Source organism: Doryrhamphus excisus, chromosome 3 (genome assembly GCF_030265055.1).
Source record: "Doryrhamphus excisus isolate RoL2022-K1 chromosome 3, RoL_Dexc_1.0, whole genome shotgun sequence".
Taxonomy (NCBI): Eukaryota; Metazoa; Chordata; class Actinopteri; order Syngnathiformes; family Syngnathidae; genus Doryrhamphus; species Doryrhamphus excisus.
In genome coordinates, this window is record NC_080468.1 from 4600358 (window position 1) to 4620766 (window position 20409).

Below are 20409 nucleotides of genomic sequence, written 5' to 3' on the forward strand. Positions count from 1 at the left end.
CACCAAAATGGACAAAACTCAAGTCATTAGAGAAGGGGGGGCAAACATTTTGAAAATCAAAAAGTGTTTCTGATGATACATGTTGGAGAAGACTTAGTGGAGAATAAGCAGACCAGCCAATCTCGCCAAGCAATGTTGACGGCTAATTTGTTCTCCACAATAGCCGACTTGAATTGAAATTCAATTTAAAAAAAGGATGGAGGGAGTCTCATTTAAATCAACTGGCACGGGCTCCCATTCACTTTCTCATTCTATGGATTCAATGGCTTTGGACCGGCCCATTGACGAACAGATGAGGGGGTCGCAAAGCTGGCCCCGTCACAAGAGGCTGCCGCCAAGTCAGAACTATCATGGCAGATCAGCTGTCAAAAACTTGCATTTAGCGGACGCGACACGCAAGTCATGCGGATGCGGTGGCGGCGGCGGTGTGGTCTTTCACTTCCACTGCACAATGACCGAGGCTGCTGGCTTGCTCGGTGAGCAGAGGGAGGGGAGGCAAATATGAATGCAACAGATGGGATTTTAAAATTCAGTGTCAATTGTTCATCAAAACAGACAAAACAACAGGACATCTGTTTACCTGCTGGAGTGTCAGTGTTCCTCGCCTCGTCTTTGTCCCGCTGCGGTGCCAGGTCCTCGCTCTCATCGGCACAGGCCTCACTGGGGCTGTAGTGGCGAGGCTTCATCAGCAGGGACTTCCTCTTGTTGATGGGGGCGCCCTGCACCCCTTCCTGAGCACTACGCTTCCTTACCAAGGACCCATATGGGCTGGAGGGAAAGTACCGAAGGGGACAAAAGGAGCAGCGAGGGGTCAAGAAGGGGCAGCTTGGGATAACAATCTGACTACTGACAAGCCCGACCACAGAGGAACCTTCAAAGTCCAACGCAATCTGTTCCGTGACACCCGTTGACTTCCGAGTCATTCTCATTTCAAAAAAGGTTGTCATAACACCTTGGATTATTCCACAATGTTTTTAATATTGCTTACTGAGCAGTAACAATTGTATTATCAAACTAAACAAAACTACAATAAAGTAAAACTACTCACTCAGGACACAGAGCAGAAGGAGGATTAAAAATTTTCCATTTCTCGATGAGCTAGTCATTTTCATTTCAGCCATTTGCATGATTGTACCACTCAACACTTCACGCTTGGACCTTTGCCCCGGTTTTTCAAAAATATATGAATAAGTAAATCATGCTGTTTCATGGTTGAATATGGGCATTGTAAAGGCACAATAATCCCTTAGGAAAACACAGACTACTGATGCAGTCGGTATCCATGCAAAGCTGAATCTAAAAAAAAAAAAAAAGTTTGGGAACCACTGCTTTAGCCCAAGCATCCACAATCCATTCTCATTCGGTGGCGTAACTCCGTGTTAGCCGTCTTTCATCCATCGCTCTAACGCCCTGTTTACATCAATGTCCAGCGGTTGGAATCCTTTTGTTAATCTTCCTGGAATAATGGCAAGCTCCGAATTCATTTGCTTCACTTGGTTTTTCACAGTAGCGGTGAGAAATGTTGTTTTGTAGCATACCGGTAGTGTACCGGTAGTACCGAAGGCGTGGCGGACGCTAAGTGTACGTATTACGTCATGTTTTCTGATTGGGTTGTCGTTGCCAGCGTACATAATGTACGTATGTGCCCTACGTATTATGTCCCTGCGTTAGCGGGAATGGTCTACAGTGAAAGTCGCACAACAACAGTTTTCCAAAGTTTGTGCACACAAGGCGTACCAGATTAGTGTTGATTTTTTTTTAGAAAATTAAAAGCTTTTAAGTGCACCTTATAGTGATAAAATACGGTATTTACGTTGGCATCTACTTGGTAAAACGGAAGTCAGTGCAGTTGACTTTTCTACTCTATGGCTAACATTACCTTTCCTACTTGCCATTCCTGGTACTCTTTAGTGGGTGTATAAAAAAAACAAAGGACTCTTATTGACTTAATCCTTAATCCATCGCAACGGTTCGAACTCCAAATGGCGTTTGACTTTAAGGTTCCACTAGTGTGGTACACTTTATGTTGTAAAAATCTTACCTGCTATTCTCAGTAACGAAGTCTTGATTAGCCAGCCCTGCCAAAAATAAAGATCCCATTTAAAAGTGACACATGCAATACCCACCCCTGGCCACTAGGGGTACCTTTGTATCGCATCGAGGGATTAACCGGTACAGCATGTTTAATAAAATAAAAAAGAGCATTTCACTATAGATTTGTTTCTCTTCATCGCCCGTGGGTACTGCCAGTACAAGAACAAAGATGCGGACACTTCATTGATGTGAAAAGCTTTTCATTGAGTCACAACTGTCGCCCGTCCTTTGACAGAGCTGACAACATGATCTAAAAGGGCTAAATCAATTTACTCGTGTGAAGTTGTACCCCTCCTCCTGTGAAGCACGACCAATAATAATCATAATAACGCTTTTCATGAATCTCCCCCCAACATGCGGTAATAGCGGCGCGGGCCTCACAGGCCCCTCAACACTTTCATAATGACATTTCCAGTTTAGAGGCTTTCAATCACACATTCTATACACACACACACACACACACACACACTCCTTAACTAATTTGAGCCGCTGTTACAATTTAATGAAGTTCTTCCCATGTGAATAATCAAAGCACTTCAGGCCAATAAGATAATACATGAAATGTTATTATAAAGTTGGATTGTTGAACTGATACCCCTAATCGTGGAGATAAGTGGACCGTGAGTGTGTGTGTGTGTGTGTGTGTGTTTAAACTGGCTTACCTGTGCTGCATGTTTTTAAAGTCTGCTCCTCCCCTTCGGAATCCATCTGCCAATAAAATATAAAGTGTAATTCATCATGGTTATGTTTCATTGACACTTACTTCAGCTTTTAAGGACATATATGACCAAAATGAGCTTCAAGAGTGCTCATAAACTACTGCAAACTGGAAGCAAAATTGAAAATGGATGGTTGTACTGCAATTTTTGGCCCTTGTGGCAATGTCAAGTACTTTTATAGACATTAAAAATGTCGTGAATGGACCAATCCAAATATATAAATATATATGCCAATAACAAGGTTTCAGAAAGTGGTATTAATTCTTGTATTATTTTGTCAATATGAATTTAGTGGAACCTCGGTTTCCATCATTAATTTATTCCAAAAGATCCCAAACCCAAAACCCAAACCCAGGAAATAAGGTCACTACAATTAATTTGTTGCAGACACCCAATAATATTAACAAACCATATATTTAAAATAATAATAACAATAACAATAAAATTATAGTTTTACCTGAAGAAAACAAATTGACATAATCATGAATGACAACTGGATGGACGTTATTGTTGATGCAGACTTCCCATACATCTTTATAAATGTACTGCCACTTACAACTTTATTTGGCCCCATGACAGTGAGTCTGCAACGGACGCAGTACAACATAACCAGACTAGTTGGGTAACTGGAATAGTATACGAAAACCAGAGCAAAATTTAGCAACATTTTCAACAAAAACTAGGGCAGGTTTGACTGCATGTTTAAGAGACACAGTTATGCTGTATTGAGATACTCTTGTTGGAAAGAACTACTTTTCCTTCCGCCATGTCCATTTGAGTGCCAAATATATTTAAATACTGGATATCTGTATTGTAGTTGTATTGCATAAAAAGTAGAATTTTATTTAATATAGCTGCATAAATGATTCATAAAAAAGTTAACGGTAAGCCATTTTGGCGTAAAATTAGCAATTATGGTATGGGATTTAATAACTGATGTTGATAGCATATTATTTACTTCCGTTACTGTTGCATTGCTGGAATTGGTATCAGCTGCCAATGTCTGTTTTACTTGGTATTGTACTGGTAACAAAATTTGTGGTATTGGCCATCACTAGTGAACAAATAAACCTGTGAATACAGGTTAGTATACTTCATATATTACCATAAATGTATTTGTATTTTTACAAATTTGTATGGGTGTCTTTAAGCTACAAAAGAAACAAACAAAGTCATTCACCACTCTCTCTTTGTTGTGCAACTACACTCTAATGGTTCTTTTATTCACCCGTGCATTAAAATAATCCAAAAAAATATATGGTGGGTGTACATCATGGTCACCTACTGCACGTTCCATTTTCATCCTGACAGAAACACACCAAACTGACAAAAAGCCTGAAAATGATGTTGCTAGTTTGAGGGTAATTCAAAAAGCATCCCAAAAGTAAGACTGTTAGGTAAAGTTTCAAAGGTGACTAAAAACCTAATAACACTATATAATAATAATGACATTAAAGTGCGGACAGCATCGCCGCAGTGTGTGTGTGTGTGTGTGTGTGTGTGTGTGCGTGTGTTTAGACTAGAAATAGTCGCCAAAATCCATCCACTCTGTCCGTGTGTTGCTAGTGGCTCCCAAATAAAACCTATTAAACATAATTATTCCAGGCTGATGGTGGCTCATAGTGGTCACAAGCCAGCGAAATGTGTGAGTCACAGGATGCGCTGTTACTTTTCCCTGGTAATGGGAAACATGACTCCTCTCTCTCGTTTGCTGTTGTGATTGAAGGCACTGACCTGTCATACATTTATAATAGGGGAGCAGGTGTGGCAGTGATGGACCTTAATTTCCTTTAATAAACCTTTTTATGTGGCGCTCTCTTAATGCCACGCCGGGCCCTCAGAGGTCCTGCTCATAATAGGTTCATTACTTTTGATTACTACACCCTATTGAGACAAACAACTCCACAACAATATACATTATCTTGAGTAAAAATGAATGTAGCTCGTTAGTTTGGAACACTTTTCCACACATACACACAGTTTGTGTTGCTCCGAAAGCAAAATGTGGCTTTTGCATCCTCTGACAATTAAGAACATTCATCAAAATCAAAGATGGTCGTATCACTCTAGCTAAATATCAACGCTGATATACGCCTGTTTACTTGTAAGGTGTTTTCTCTTTTTAATAGCTATATCAATTATATAAAATGATTCAATCCCCACTGTACAGCTGCAAACAAAAACACAACTATACATTACTTAACTATAAATGTAGTTTGCAATGGAGGGTTCAATTATTTTGAGTCCGACAAAATGTTAAAATGTAACAAAACAAAAACATTGTCGTACATTAGGCACAACTGTTAGTTATTACAATAAATACAATATTATTTTACAATGTTGATAATTAAAAAAATAAAATTAAAGTGTATAATGTGGATTTTTGTTCAACTTAAACTAAAACTAAAGCAAAAGGCAAGGCTTTAGGATGCTGTACATACATTTTGAAATTTAAACTTTTACTAAATTTAACTTATTAACTTCATTAAATTCAATTTCTCATAAAATGTAGAATAAGCAAATAAAATATTATGGTAATTTTTTCCACAACTTTACAATGGCTACAATATGAATTCGTAAGATCTGCCATTATGTTATTCAAAACATCCTCAACACATGTGTAAATTTAGCATTTTCAGTTTTCCGTTTCTTTCTCATGCCTTATAGAAACAGAGAAACTGTCTACTTGATGCCTTTTGTAAATATAATATAAATATAACTAAACCTTTGCTAAGACCCTATTTTACTGCATTACAGCTAAAACGCATTAGGAAACAGACAATACAAGAACAACTATTGACTCACTAAAGAGTTACAAAGGGTGCACATCATCTCCATTTGTGGCATTGTGGTGAAATATTTTCACGTAATAATCTGGTATATGACTGAATAATGCGTTGCTTCAGCATGTATTTACCTTTGATTGTTGTTTGGAGGGCACTCTGTAGGAAAAGATGCCAGATTCACACTGTCCGGCCTTATAGATGTTTGCACACTTCTCTCTCATGAGCTGATCGTGTAGTTCATTCCCTGTATTGGAAAAAAACACACACAAATAAATAATAATAATTATAATAATCTTGAAAATAGACCCTAACTTCTTTCAACATTTTCTTCCCAGAAGTGGGGGGTCAGGGTGTACTAATGGCTGACGTGGAATAGGGAAGATGATGCAAATTGATTGATCATGTTACTTGTCTTCTAATTAATACAAAACATCCAAGAGGGAAAACAAGGTAGAACACAATGAGTACATTCATCCTGCTCACTTCACAGATCTTATTATGGAATTATTTATTTATGTTAGCTTTGAAAACACACACACACATCTTAATTATAGCTCACAGAGCTGTAAAAAAAGGGGGAAAAAAGGGAGCGTCAGAAGGGAGGGGTATTCACTCTGGATTCATTAGCATATGAAAAAAGACTCATGACTATTTGAGCTGGTTCATCATCTGCTGAATCATATTTATGCGCCCTTCACTCCCCCCCTTCCTAATATTTAAACACACACTCCCAGTCTGAGACAAATTACACTCCTCAGAGGACAGTTTCGGACCCTCAGGAGAAGGAGGGGGGGGACCGGGGAGGATACAATGATGCTGAGGGTCTACCAGATCTTCTATTTGGCTGCTTGCTGTCCTTGAGCCCAAACACCCCCCCTTCCCTCTCAACCCCATCTGCTAGCATTCCCACCACAGAGGGGCGAATGGGCCGCGACAGGGGGGGTCCGGCAGTCATGAATAACCATGGCCTCGCACCATTACCACCAAGCGACCTGAAGATGCTGGGAGAAGAAGAAGATACCTCCTGACATCACTACAACAAGAAGACGACTTTGGTTGCAATTGTGGCGTTTGGTGGCGCTCTTCCTTTTTATTAATGGTGTGCAGCTGCTACAAATATTCATCGCTGACCTTGAGTCCTTGCGTCCCCTGCTTGCCTGCTTATCCCGCGCACTTGGGACGCTCTGGTATAATTAACACAGCCGCTATTGTGATGGCAACCACAACTCCCCCCCCCCCCCCCCCCCCCCCCCCCCCCCCCAAAAAAAAGCAATAAAAGCCAGGACAGAGGTGCAAAGTAAGTGAGATTCTGAACTGGCTGTAAAAATTAATTGCATTATTTACATTTGTGTGAGATAAAGGGGCAAATGTGATTAGACAGAATAAGATTTGAAAATGTCACTGTTATGATTAGATTAGACTTTTAATACAATTACTGTCTGCTAGTGTGGAAAGAACGCTTAGATTAGAAATAAAACTCCTGATTCACTTCCTTCTCTTAACCTTCTCTTCAGCAGTATCATTGTGAATTATAGGGAGCAGGATGGATGCTCTGTGCAAGGTCACTGTCTGGTGTGCACCCCCCGCAACCCAATCCCCAACCCCACCCCCGCCCTTCTTGTTTTTATTTCCCTTCCAGAAGCACACTGCGCGAAGAAGGGGTTAAAACTGGAATGGATTTAATTATGGAATGAATGGAATTATAATGCGCCTGCAGCAAGTTTTCCTCCTTATTTATTAAAGCAGCTGATGGGCCAGGTTTGATGAGCCACTTCTGGCATAATTGAGTCATCACACAAAGAGGGTTCCTCGCATTCAGAGTGGTTTTATCAGCAGCAAACAGACCTGATTACTGGCAATTACACTCTGATCTAGGGAAGGAGGAGAGGGGAGAAAAAAAAAATCTGCGGGGTAACTTCTGTGTTTATAGTTTACCCCAGGAATAATTTTCACATTAATTTTACATGCTAAGTGTTTCTGTTTATGTGTAATAAAGAGCACGAGATAGACGCTTTTACTTTCATATTTCCTTGTAATGAATGTTTGACGACATGGGTGGTTTGATCTCATTTTTCTATTTAACGCCATAGTAGGCGTGTTTCCATCTGCCTGGCAAATAGAAAGTTTGCTGGCAACAGCGAAAAGGTCAGCTGGCAGCAGCTTCACCTGTAAAGCGATCACCCCTATTTTTTAATATATATAGATTATTTCCAGTGGAAGGCAGGTTCAAATTGGATTCAGAGAACATACGATTGCTTTTGCCATTGACATGCAAATGGTTTTACGGTGAGCAAATTAAACTTGGCTGTGAGATTAAAATCAACTTCTGTTGAGAGAATATAAACACATTTTTTTCTGAGCAGGACACGTAGCCCAAATACCATCTGGGTTGAAGAGAGTAAAAATAGAATTTCTCAACTATGTTAATTGTATTAGTTTGACATACTGCAATGGAAATGTGAGTTTATTATACTTTTTTACTTATGATTTAAATTGCCGTATTTTGTAAGGTGGAATTCAACAACAATCAACAATAACCACCCCCCAATACCAATAAATAGATGATGTCAAATTCAACAATATTAATTTTATTGATTATCGATATTCCAACCTAAGCTATTGCTCAAATTCTATACAAAAGCTACCCATAAATTGGGCAAATCAGCCAATATTTTTACTTAGCATTCATATATCTACCCTCAGTGTTTTTGATTTATTTGGTTTTATTTACATCTCTGCTAAGTCTGACATATTCAACAACATTATTAGCAATTTATTTATATATTCACACTTTTATGACATTTTAATCCTTATTTTTAAATTTTACTTTAAATCCTAGTTACTTCATGATATATTTTAACACCTTCCTTTCTTCTCACACAGGATGGTAATGACAAAATATGTAAACATGTAAAAGTTATGGTGTCCTCTGCTTCTTCCTACTCCTTTTCAGGCAAGTTGATCAGGCAACTGGTTACGTTATGTGTGGGGGAAAAAAATCATACCATACCATAATAAAAAGTCTGAAAAAATATGACTGTGCTGCCATTCTATGAACCATTCACAGTAAAATCTTGAAAATCAACAAACATTTCCGACACAACAGCCTCTCAGCCCCACTAGAAAGTGTTTGTGCCTTCTGCCAAAGATGACTTCTAAATATCGCTATCTTATCTCCTCTCCAAGGCAGACGCGCTTCAATAAGAGGACACCGCTCCCAGAATTCTTACCAGACAATTAGGAGCCTGGCTAGCGGCTCTCGCTTCAATGATTTGTTAAGATGGCATAACTACAGGGGAAACTTGTTATTGGAGCGAGTTAGCAAGAGGCCCATGAAAGAGTCAGATGGTGACACCTTTGCTGAGGTGATTTTAGGAATCTTGTCATCACATTCCAAAGTCATCCCTAAGCCTTTCCTCTAAATTGGAGCCGGACCACACAGAGGCACCAAGTCCGGATTGTTTCTTCTGACATCAGAGAGTCAATTTCTGTTTTTGACCAAATTTCTGCTTCTTTTAGTTCCCCTCTCAAATGAAGGGTGCCGAGATGATCTGCCTATTTTATTTGTGAATTTCAATCCAATTAAGGACACCAAAATGTGGAGACTAATAAAATTAGTATCTTCTTAGCCGACACTACGCTTCAATAGCGGACGAGATGAAGAACAGTCTGCCAAAGCACCCTCGTGTTAGTTTCAATCTTTGAATGCTGTTGTCAACATGCTTTTTTCAAAACCTGCCTAATTTGGGGGACAGGTGTTAGGGGAAAAAGAAGTTCCAACCCCGCTGTAACAATGAGCAGAGTAATCCTGCTCATTGTGCCTGCCCAAGGAGGCCCTTTTATGGAGGTGCTTGCATGAATGCAACCAGGTGGTCTGCAATTTGGAAAAACGTAGTAACCGTTCCGCTTAATCCCCCGCACACAAAAGGCAGGTCTCTTGTGTTCCAGGGGAGATGTCCAAGGGGTGAAGGTAAAATTTTACCTTGGACATAGTGCTCGCGAAAGAGTCAGGGACTGGAGCAGTGATTTCTAATCAGATTGCACTGAAGTGAACAGCTCGCATGGCAGCTGTAGTTTTCCCAGGGTTAATTACCTTTCACTGCGCTCTCTAAATGAGTCAGCTGTTCCTGTCATTAAACAACTCCACTCTATCTCTGCTGCACACACACTTTCAGCACTTAAGGCGACTCGATGTTGATGTATATTTACACCCGGGAGAGTGACCATAACCACAGAGAAGCTGAAAACAACCGTAACACCGCCCATGACCCCAAACCTGAATATGATTATAGCACCTGACCCACATACAAAGTCTTGCCCCTAAAATAGAAGCGCTTAGACACTCATCTCCACAAAGTAAAGAATACCACACACACTTTTGACCATGACCATAAACGTCAATTCTACTCTCTCCAAAAGGTACATATACATACGTATACATTGTAAGAAAAACAAGTCTGTAGCAGCTACTTGCTTTATGCTAAAGCTAAATGCATATGACCACCGAATCACCTTAATGAAAAACACGTGGCAGTGAGCACATCGCTAAGATTAGTAAGAGGAATCGCCAGACCATACCTGACCAGAGCCAAACTAAGTAAGCCTACGTCTGGCAACTAACGTTAAAGTGCTTGGGTTTACATTTTTGAGTGGATATCATTGGCTCAAAATCTGTATGGATAGAAAACAATATATATTTTTGACTGAATGATGTTAAGTTCAAATACATATATGCATGTCATCGACAAACTGCTTATTGAGCTTGGTGGCTCAGGATGTTGGGGAGAGTTTTAAGTGATTTTTTGCCACTGCATAGTAAAATCCCTTGGCCACCTGGATTACAAACTCTAGTCCTTCAACTCATGCCAGTATAAATCCGTGTTAACTCGGATTTACCTCTGGCATATGAATTCTCAATCTGCGTAAGCTTTGTCTGGAATGAGTCGAACATAAGTATTTCATGCGGCAAGGATGCCCAGTGGTGAATTCCTATTTGTGTGGAGCGCACGCCGGGAATTAGCTCAGAAGAAAAACAAAAGAATAAACAAGAAGCTTCGGCGGTGTTTATGACACTCAAGGGGTTCGTACAGCCGTGACATAGTGCGTTGTGAAATCGACGCAGCCATGGCGATGGCTATAAACTCCGTTTCTTTACGCAGACATTTTGCTCAGCTCATCGTTTGCTCAGTTGTTCAAACATGAGTGCGCTTTGCTACCAAAGATAGGAGATCTTGATAAGAAGATCACGATAAAATAAAATATGGCATGAGCAGCCTGCAGGATCTAAATTAAGTATTATCCAATATCCAAACAATCTCTCGCATACACACACTTCTGGGCCCGCACAGTTAAGCCAGACTATTTTGTACTTAAAAGGTTAGGAGGGCTGTTTGGCGAGTTTGATCTATGCTTGCCAATTCAGCAGATGGTCCATGAATATGATTATGGGCATCAATAAAATGAGTAATCTTTAACAAAATGTAGATTTGACTTAAGTCCAGGCTTTAATACACACAATGGACTTTAACCCACTTTCTAGCTCGACAGCAGAGCATGATAAGCTAATGCACTTCCCATTTTGTAATACAACCATCACTGCTACAATTCAAGTGTCAGAGAGGGTACAAAATGTGCAGCAATTGTACGAAAAAGCAACGGCAAGTTTTAACATTTTTAGAAACACTTCTACCATTCACTTACTTGGATAAATTTGCACCCCTGGAAAAGATACAACTATTTCTTTTAAAAAGCATTAACGCCTACCACCACCAACGCAAGTCCACACACCAGAAAGTGTATCAAGTTTAAACAGCAAAAGCCACCAAAATGTCACCATTTTATTCAGAGTCACCGGAACACTGACCCTCCCACAAATCTACCTATCTAAGATGGCCATAGAGCAGCCTCAAACACAAGACACAAGCACTTGGCCCCCCACTTTAACATGTCCGCATGCTCAACTTACCATGGTGGCCCTTCTTTTTCTTAAGCCTTTGTCTTTCACCTCACGGTGGTGACATGATGGAGGAGATGGAGCAGAAGATATGATGGAGATGGAAGACTCGTCCACAGTGCTGAGAGTGTGTCGACACACTCTTGATATTCACCCGAAACACCAAGCCTTTTTTTTTTTTTTTAGCCTTTGTGTCATTCACGTAACAACCAATCTCATTAGCTGCTGGGCTACAATGGGCTGAATTATTTTCTGTATAAATACACCACATGGTGCTCCTCCAGGAAAGACCTCCAAAGGTCTTTTTAATCACACGAAGAAAGATGACTACTGGGATAAGAAATGAAAATAATTGGATAACAATAACTTTGAATCGCATATGATAAGGGAATGGATGGAGAGGAGATCAGATCAACTTTAAAGACATCTTGGTTATAGGTAACTTTAACTGAACTCATTTCTGGCTGCTGTGCACGGAAAAGCAGTACGAATGCAAGCACTTGAAGTCATGACAGCTGTCCGTAAACATCAGGAACGTGCGTATTGGCCAACTTGACCCTTGTTGAAGAACAAAACAAATAGAAAAAGAGGAGAATGGTGCAGCCTGGGATTGGTGAGCCGGGTCACTGGAGATTTTCCAGACAAACGCCGCACAGAGGAGGGGAGGGGAGGGAAGAATAAAAAGGACAGGCTCAGAATCTCATTTTAACAGACCGCACACAATCTGGGCTCCCACAGAACTATCTCTGCCTGACCGCTTTCTATTTATCCCTTATCAGTGTTTACCAACCGCTAGTTTTCTTTCATTCACACTGTGAGGCAGTTCTCTTACTATCAGTCAACAGCTGACACCGTGGAACAGCCTCAAAGGCAAGAGGAAAGGATCAAAACTAAACCAAAGCTGTTTAAACAATACAACAGAGGAAATAAATTCATAAATCCTAATTCTTCCCAACCCACCAGGGTATAAGCAGATCCTTTATAGTTAGGCCAACAAACCCAGTCACAGCCAATGGAGGTACACTGTCGTCAAGGTAAATTCGCAAATATATATTTAGTCCAAACGAGTCCGTGCAATGTGGAATATTCATTTCATCACTTGGTCTTGTCAATCAAACAAATTAGTCCATGAAAAAAAAGATTTTCTGCCACATTATGTATGTATTTCTGCTTAATAATATACGTATATATTTATATATAACTGTGTTATTAATAAGTAATACAATTTCAAATGTCATTTTTAAAATAAACAATTTCAATAATAACTGAATCCAGCATAATTGTCATATTACAAAATGAATTTTGTAGAGCATTTTAATTGTAATGCATGCACATTATAAATATTTGACATTAACTAAATATAAAGTATATAAAGTAAACACATTATAAATACAGAGCCTTGTTTCTGACATTAATTAAAAAAAATAGAGTACATCATGACCCCCGCTGCCTCATTTTGTTTGTCTTCCACATTAGGACACGCAAACAACTCTTTCTCTAGAATACTGATCAAAAGTTAAGTAATTAATTACATTTATCCTTTCGCCAGCTGCTCAACAGCAGATGGATCATTTCTGAGACCTCGCTGAATTAAATCCACATAATTCATTTTCCTGGATTAAACAACTGAAGTTTGAGTATTGGTGGGCGATGGGGGTCACAGGTAACACATTGTCACTGATAACAGTTTTTCATTTGATTTAGTTGTTTGCATAGAATCAATTTATTATATGAGGAAATGTCTAAATTGTTTTTGTCACAAAAAAATGTAGTAATTGAGCACAGGATTTGTTAAGTTAAGTTAAGTTAAGTTTGTTAACGGTGCTTTTGTTTGACAAGGTATTGCAGCAGGTACCATGGACAGTTCCTGGAGGCGGGCAGAGGTCACATTGATTCGTTGTGTAGCAACCAACCTCCCTGGGCTTTAAAGGCGAGGGCAAAGTGAGAGAGTGGGGAGGGGTGACTCGGTGAGGAATAATGCCTTTTACTTATCACTGTTTTACCACACAGCCCTTCCATTGGCTCTATTGTTTGCATAATTAAAGCAAAGTAAAGAGAAGTAACTTTCCTATTAGCTTTTACTTCACCTGTCTCCTAAGCAAAGTCAGGACTGTGTGTCCCATTTACTTTTGAGGTAAGATAAAGGTACTTATTGTACAAATGGAACTGTTTACACACTTGAATTGTGCAAAATATCTACATGTATAAAATATCATAAATCACTGTTGATAAAAGTTTTTTTTTGGATCCAAAACCATTACAGTTCTCAAGAACCTAGTTTAAGACTTCACACAAACAACTTTGCAAATTGAGTTTGGGTCGTCCAAGCTAATTTTAAAGCCTTAATGCGCAGCAAATCTTTTTTTTTTTTTAAACAGCATCCCTCCTGCTAAATCAATAGTTGCTTGAGAGACTGTTGAGTGCTTTCAGCCCCCTCTGATATATTCTTTTTAAATTAACAACTAAGCCCACACGTAACACCAAAGTTCACAAGCACACTGTGTTTCTGTCATGCCACATGCAGCCTTAGCATATAGTTATGCAAACTTTTGCCACAGTTTAGACGTGACTAATTATACAAGTCTTGACCAGACGGTGCGATCCCGATCCAAATTTAATGCTCGCCCACATAAACAGATAAAGTTTTCAAATCTTTTGAGACGTGATACAAAAACAGGAAGTAATAAACGAGTTGCCAACCTGTACAAATATGTTATTGGAACACAGAGTCAATGTTTAAGTGCACCATCAGGCTCAGTGGTCTTGTATGTACAGCTGTCACTGTCAAAGCCACAGGCAACCTGACAATGCTTTGTCTGTGTGCACAATACCAACATGTGTTCCTCTAAGACAAGCTTATATTCATACACAAGCACATTTAATCTAGGTAGACACTATCTCATGCTATCTGGATGATCAAATATGGGTCACGTCTCACCAGAAAGCAGTTTGAGCTGTTTAATCTGCCCTCAAACTGTCGGAAATGTGGACAAAAGCCGCCTTCGCTTTCCAGCAAGACTTTTTTTGAATACCGGGCAAACAATGTGTTATGTCAGCATAGTGCAATAGTCATTAACAGTGAATCTAAACAAGTTTCTCAGCTGCTGTTGAGTCTCACAATGCCGGCTTAAACGCTTTGCGCCTCACATATGGAACACCAAAGATCCTCTGCAAACTACATGAAATAAATACATAAGAACTTTGAAACCAACCTAGAGCTGCGATCCCAAAAGTTTGATTTCCTCCCAGTGTGATGTTGGTGGTGCCTGGCGCTGGTGCTGTGGCTTTGAAAGGTAGTCCCCGGGAATATGACATACTGTGCCTTTGACAGCCTCGAGATAAGCACCTGCGTTCGGGTCCCTTTTACGTCACACCTCCCCATTCACAGCCCTTCAACATGATGCACATTTGCACATCAACAGCCGCCCATCCCCCCCCCCCACCTCCTCCTCCAGCCCAACTCCCTCCTCCCTTCCTCCTCCTCACTCTACTCCCACAGCCACAAAACACACAAACAGCCGCACACAAGGAGGCAGATGCACTAGCTCGCCTCGACTCCAGCATACGAGTGCGCTGTTGCCGCACATTTGCTCAGAAAAGGTTAACACTCACAAGACTCATAGGTTAACGTTTATGTAGGATTTATTTTTTTTTTTTTTACAATTTTTTCTTTATTTTTACTGTTTATCCTCATTTCCTGTGATATTTAAGAGGGAGGAAAAAAAACTTTCCTTGGCTTTGTCAGAAGAGCAAGGCATATGCCCTCCCAACCTCCTCATACATCACTCATCATGCAAATGAGAGGGAATGTCACTCCTCAGCAGCAGATGGCCAGGGATGATAACAATGGCTCAACAGACCAGTTTCAATGTCTGCGACTTTATCACTACGGCAACAACAAAAATAGATGATATGAAATCCTTGTCCATTAATTTGATTTCATCCTCCCCCCCCTTTTCTTCTTTTTTTATGTATCTACCTGTCAGTCTGTTTCATTTCTCCTGCATCAATGATTTACCCCCGCCCCACCCCGCCCGTCACACCCAACCATCAGTGAAAGGCAACGGAAGACCTGGAAATGATTTTTGATGATTACCATTGACTGCTGCCTAGATGTTATTCATGTAATTAGGTGTAATTCCTCCCTGTAGGCCATGTTAGCCTCCTGAGCTAGGCCAGGGTACAGTAGAATAAACGATTAAAAGGGGGGGGGGGGTCTGAGAAATCACAAATGCACCTCCAACCCAACCCCCACTTCATCTATCCAAAGTGATGTCACCCTGCGTCCTGCTGACTCCTGTTCATACAAGCCCCCATAGCGGAGAGTAAACAGTGGAAGCGTTTAGCAAACACAGCCAGATTACAATGACAAAGGCGACCACACTTCTGGGTGGAGCCTCGGGGCAAGAGGGGCAAAAGAGAGCGGGGGAGGGTGGTGGCGGCTTGGGATTTCTAAAAAAAAAAAAAAAAAATATCCCCCCCCTTGAGATCCTAACCCAGCTGATGGAAGGGGCCACCCAAACATGCTTATCAACCCCCTCGTGCTCAAGTCTCAAGGGACTGACGTGAGAAGACAATATGTAGTCATGATGTATTTTCACTTTTTTTCCCCCCTCTCCACTGATTTGTGCATTTAGTGAAGCAAGTCTGGTGAATATGATTATTACTTAAGGTCTGGCAGTTGATCATCACCTTGTTTAATGCCTCATTTGAAAGTCTAATTTGTAACTGTCCTCAAGAGCCAAAGCCACGGCGCACTCAGCAGGGAGACGCTAAAATGGAGCGAGGAGACGCGTTCGCATTGGACCTAAAGAAACATCTATCTAAGCATCTTATCAAATAATGCGAACAATGTTGCCAAGGGCACGACAACAAGACTGAGAAGATTACATCGTGTCATCAGTGTGGCTTGAAGACGACAGATCAACTTGTGTCAATGCATTGGTGACATATTGGAGTCTACGAGGCTTCAACACAAAATGTAATATTCTCTTTTTGGGACAAACATCTGTTCACAGGTTTTGGAAAATAAAATAAATTGCGAGCCAGCGTAAAAACATAAACTGCTGTTTGTGTTGGGCTTATTTCATCTCCTGAAAAATGTGGGCTGATGGAGAAATGAAAGAGGAGTGGGTTGGACAAAATTACATGTCAAACAAGGGTGCACATTTTAAAAGTGCTGCCTCGTATTTGTAGGAAGTGTTTGATTGCATTTAGAAAGGTATTACAATGGGTCACATGTGTGTCTAAAAGCTTTTTGCATTCTGCTGCAAATTATGTAAGCTGAGTGAAGTGTCGCAGCACCCCGTTGTTAGGAGCACCATACCTTCCTCCTGGAAACAAAACCTACACAAATATGTTTGCTGAGTTCTTCTAATGCACTGCCGGGTCAAAATGTCAGCGCTGGAACTTCACCAACACCCCACCCGCGTCCCCCCCTCTCCTCCCCACCTCCACTTACTCAACAGCGCACCCTGCAATTTCCACAAAACAATGCGACTAATGTCATGTGGCAGCCTGTACACCCAAACAAAGCATATTTACACTGCTCCATTGAATTGAAGCGATGTGTAAAAAATTTATCTTAAATTGCAGTTAATTTCAACGTGACACAAATGCATCTTCCTGGTGGTATTGAAGCCTCATTGTTGCAACACTTGATGCCGTCTGTTCATCACAGAAAGTGACATAAAAGGACTGAATTAATTCTCTTCTTTAAAAAAAAAAGCTGTATTTGCATATGCAAATACAGGAAAGCAAACATAAGTACATGTTGTTGATATGGCTCTAGGACACTCAACTATGTTTATGTTAATGTCAGCAGAAAGGCTATATTCTTTTGAAAGATGCAGTACATTTTTCATGGGGATCACTATCTAACACTGCATGTCACTGTGTCTCACTTAAAAGCAATGATTAGATTAGGTCCCTGCAATCCCCTTTGGGCCCATTCATGTGTGACCGTGAGCAACCTCACAATATGTTTATTCAGTGTCCTTTGAAGACACTTCAATAACATTTCACATGTTTTATGGACAAATGTAGGATGTACCTTTGGAACTAAGTGTTTGAGTTTGCTATACAAGCCATACACTATATTTGGGTTTTCCAAACTTAGGGTCAAGATGAAAAACGGGTGAATAATATTATTTTATTGTGTGCGTTAATATTAGTTTATATATAAGTTAATACATGATATACATAGTTTATGTAAGTTTAAGAGAGGAACACAATTTCTAATTCTGACCTGAAAACGTTGGATGAACCCTGCACTATATGGACAAATGTATTGGGACATGTGTCTATTACACCTGTAGGAAATAGACATTACCTCCGATATAGCAATATTGTCCATCCCATTACTACCGATACAAAAATATTGGCAGCAGCTTTTCCCTGAAACTAATGTCATGAATGAACACGTTATGCTTCTTTTACTATGATACCACTGGATGCATTACACAATTAAAAACTATTAGGGGAAAATTATACTAATACTGCTATATATGCTACAGGAAAAGTGCCATATTTATTATTTAAAACATTTTTCCCAACTAAAATAACATGTTCTCCTACTATAAACAAGTAAATCAAGTTAGCCTAAACAAATTCACAAATAAGAATCCAATTAAATGATTCTGGTAAGGGTGCAATTTAGGAACGAAGTATGAAACTCAGGACTAATACAATCGGTGAAATTATAAACTGGGTCATGCAGGAAACCAGCATCTGCTATATATACATTAGAGTAGAAGTACAGTAATTCCTCGTTTATCGCAAGTAATTTGTTCTACACTTGACTGAGATAAGAATTTCAGCCAAATGCGATTTTTTTTCCTGATTTCCTGACTCTGTGGCCTAAATGCTAACTACTCGTCCACCATGCGGCTGTGTGGTGTCATTATTATGATTATGTTATTGTTCTTGTGCCTGGTGTGAGAACCTGCAATACAAGCCTGTTGTTCTGGCAAACAAGTCTGGTGCTTGTCTCACCAAACATTACAAACACGTAACGTTACTGACACCTAGTGACAAGTGTAGAATACTGCATTTACAATTTTAATGAGTCTTCTTATGGCCTTTTATTCATTTGTTCCAAAGTTAGCGTTGTGGACTTTGGAGGAAACGCCCCAGGTTCGATTCTCCACTAGTAACCATCATTGGTATTTGTCTGGAAGGGCATCTGGAATAATGTGCTCAAGCCAAAACCAGTATGCGGACCAAAAGATCCGCTGTGGCAACTTTGTTATCAGGGGGAAAAAAGCAGAAAGAAAACAACCAAAATTGGTAAAATTAGATAAAATTGTATTTTTTTTTACCAACAGGCCACATTCAACCACAAAACAGCGTGTTTTATGAATGAATATACAGTATTTTGTAAAAACTATGATAGGGTGGAGGCGCAAAATTTAAACTGCAATGTAATGAGGGACGATCGTATCAAAGGAAGATGCCTTTCTCACACCTCGCATAAGCAGCACTTTCATTGCAAATTGCATATTGACAATATAAAGGCAAAACTGATTTACTGAGCTAGCGAGTTTGTTGCTGTGTGGGGCATATCATCACTCGTGCACCAATATCATTATTGGCAGGAACTTTATTAACCTATAATTCATTTTTATGGCCAAAAGAGAATATGAAGTTGCAGTTAATATCAGGAGCTTCCACTCTTCTGTGCACACTTTAGAAAATATGTTGGAGTGTTTCTGCGGGAATTTTATGGAGTCAAACATCAGAGGTCAAGTTTTGCCATACAATTGTCCAAATGGTCTTGGTCAGATAAATAATAATTGTAAATAATAATGAGGGAATTAAGAAGTCTAGTATGACCCCTTTCGTTATGTAACAAATTTGTTACATAACAAACAAACATAACAAGCAAAGCGCAGTACTCCATCACTCCAACTACCTTAAAAAGTAGTATTAAAAAAAAAAAAAAAATTCGACAGAAGATGCCACGGCTTCTCCAGTATTTTTTGGATGGTTTTGGGGCAGTGATGATAGTGGTTCATCAATTCCGATCAACAAGTGGCCCTGCAAATGCGATGACAATCCAAGCAATCACATTGGTGTACATTTCTATTTTATTTATGTTATGAAAGTTTTAGGATGAGTTAGACACACCACTTTAAATTAGGATTCTTTTAAAAAGCATATTTTAGACAGGAACAGAAAGTACTGTCGTTTTAATCACACCACTGCCCTGAAGACTTAATAAATTATTTTTTGTATTATTACTGTACTAATACAGTAGTTCGTATGCCAAAAGACAGTCATGCAGTAAAAGGTAAACTATACATTGAGAACTGATGACAATGAAATTTATCTTTCATTAGCCTCCACCAGTCGGTCTGTGCTGCCCTCAAACGAGCACATCTCGCTCACATTTGAGAACTCAACGCATGAGTGGTCAGTCCATGCCTGCCTTTTGTGGTTCATAGGCCAGCAACTCATTGTGTGGTGTTATTGGGAGGTGACATCCACATTCAGGGTGTCTCTGGGGGTCTCTGCCCATCTTTTTCTACTCAGGCAGGCGCACAATGAAAGCAGACACGCCTCTTAAAGGCCAGATAGCGGCTTAGATGTTGGGCCAAAAAACGAGCAAGTAGACAATAGTAACAGGTGTGTATTAATGTGCGTTTTGGTAATGACCTTGGTGGCCGTAATAGTGTGTCTAGACACAACTAACAGGAAGGCATTTCTGTCTGGCTTCAGATGTCCCATGAGTGCTCTGAAATTCTGATGATGATTTGGTCAAGGACTGCAACTTTGTGGTATTTTTTTTTATTTGTTCCAAGCGGACCTTCTGGCTAGAAATGACTCAAGATTGCGATAAGCTATGTTATCAATATTA

General features: G+C 39.9%; 1 protein-coding gene across 7 annotated transcripts in view; it reads right to left on the reverse strand.

Annotated features, from left to right (window-relative positions):
• The window catches only part of st18 (ST18 C2H2C-type zinc finger transcription factor), a 51038-nt gene that overhangs the window by 23295 nt on the left and 7334 nt on the right, over positions 1-20409 (reverse strand). For 4 of the 7 annotated variants that reach the window (XM_058068396.1, XM_058068394.1, XM_058068393.1 and 1 more), the window contains exons 3-6: positions 5731-5843; positions 2757-2802; positions 2042-2078; positions 581-768 (exon numbers count right to left, since the gene is read on the reverse strand). In XM_058068396.1, the coding sequence (XP_057924379.1) occupies positions 581-768; positions 2042-2078; positions 2757-2802; positions 5731-5843 (384 nt within the window). Of the gene's footprint in view, positions 1-580; positions 769-2041; positions 2079-2756; positions 2803-5730; positions 5844-11564; positions 11586-14764; positions 14932-20409 lie in introns of those variants that run through there. The other 3 variants (XM_058068397.1, XM_058068398.1, XM_058068399.1) reach the window with 3 other exon arrangements.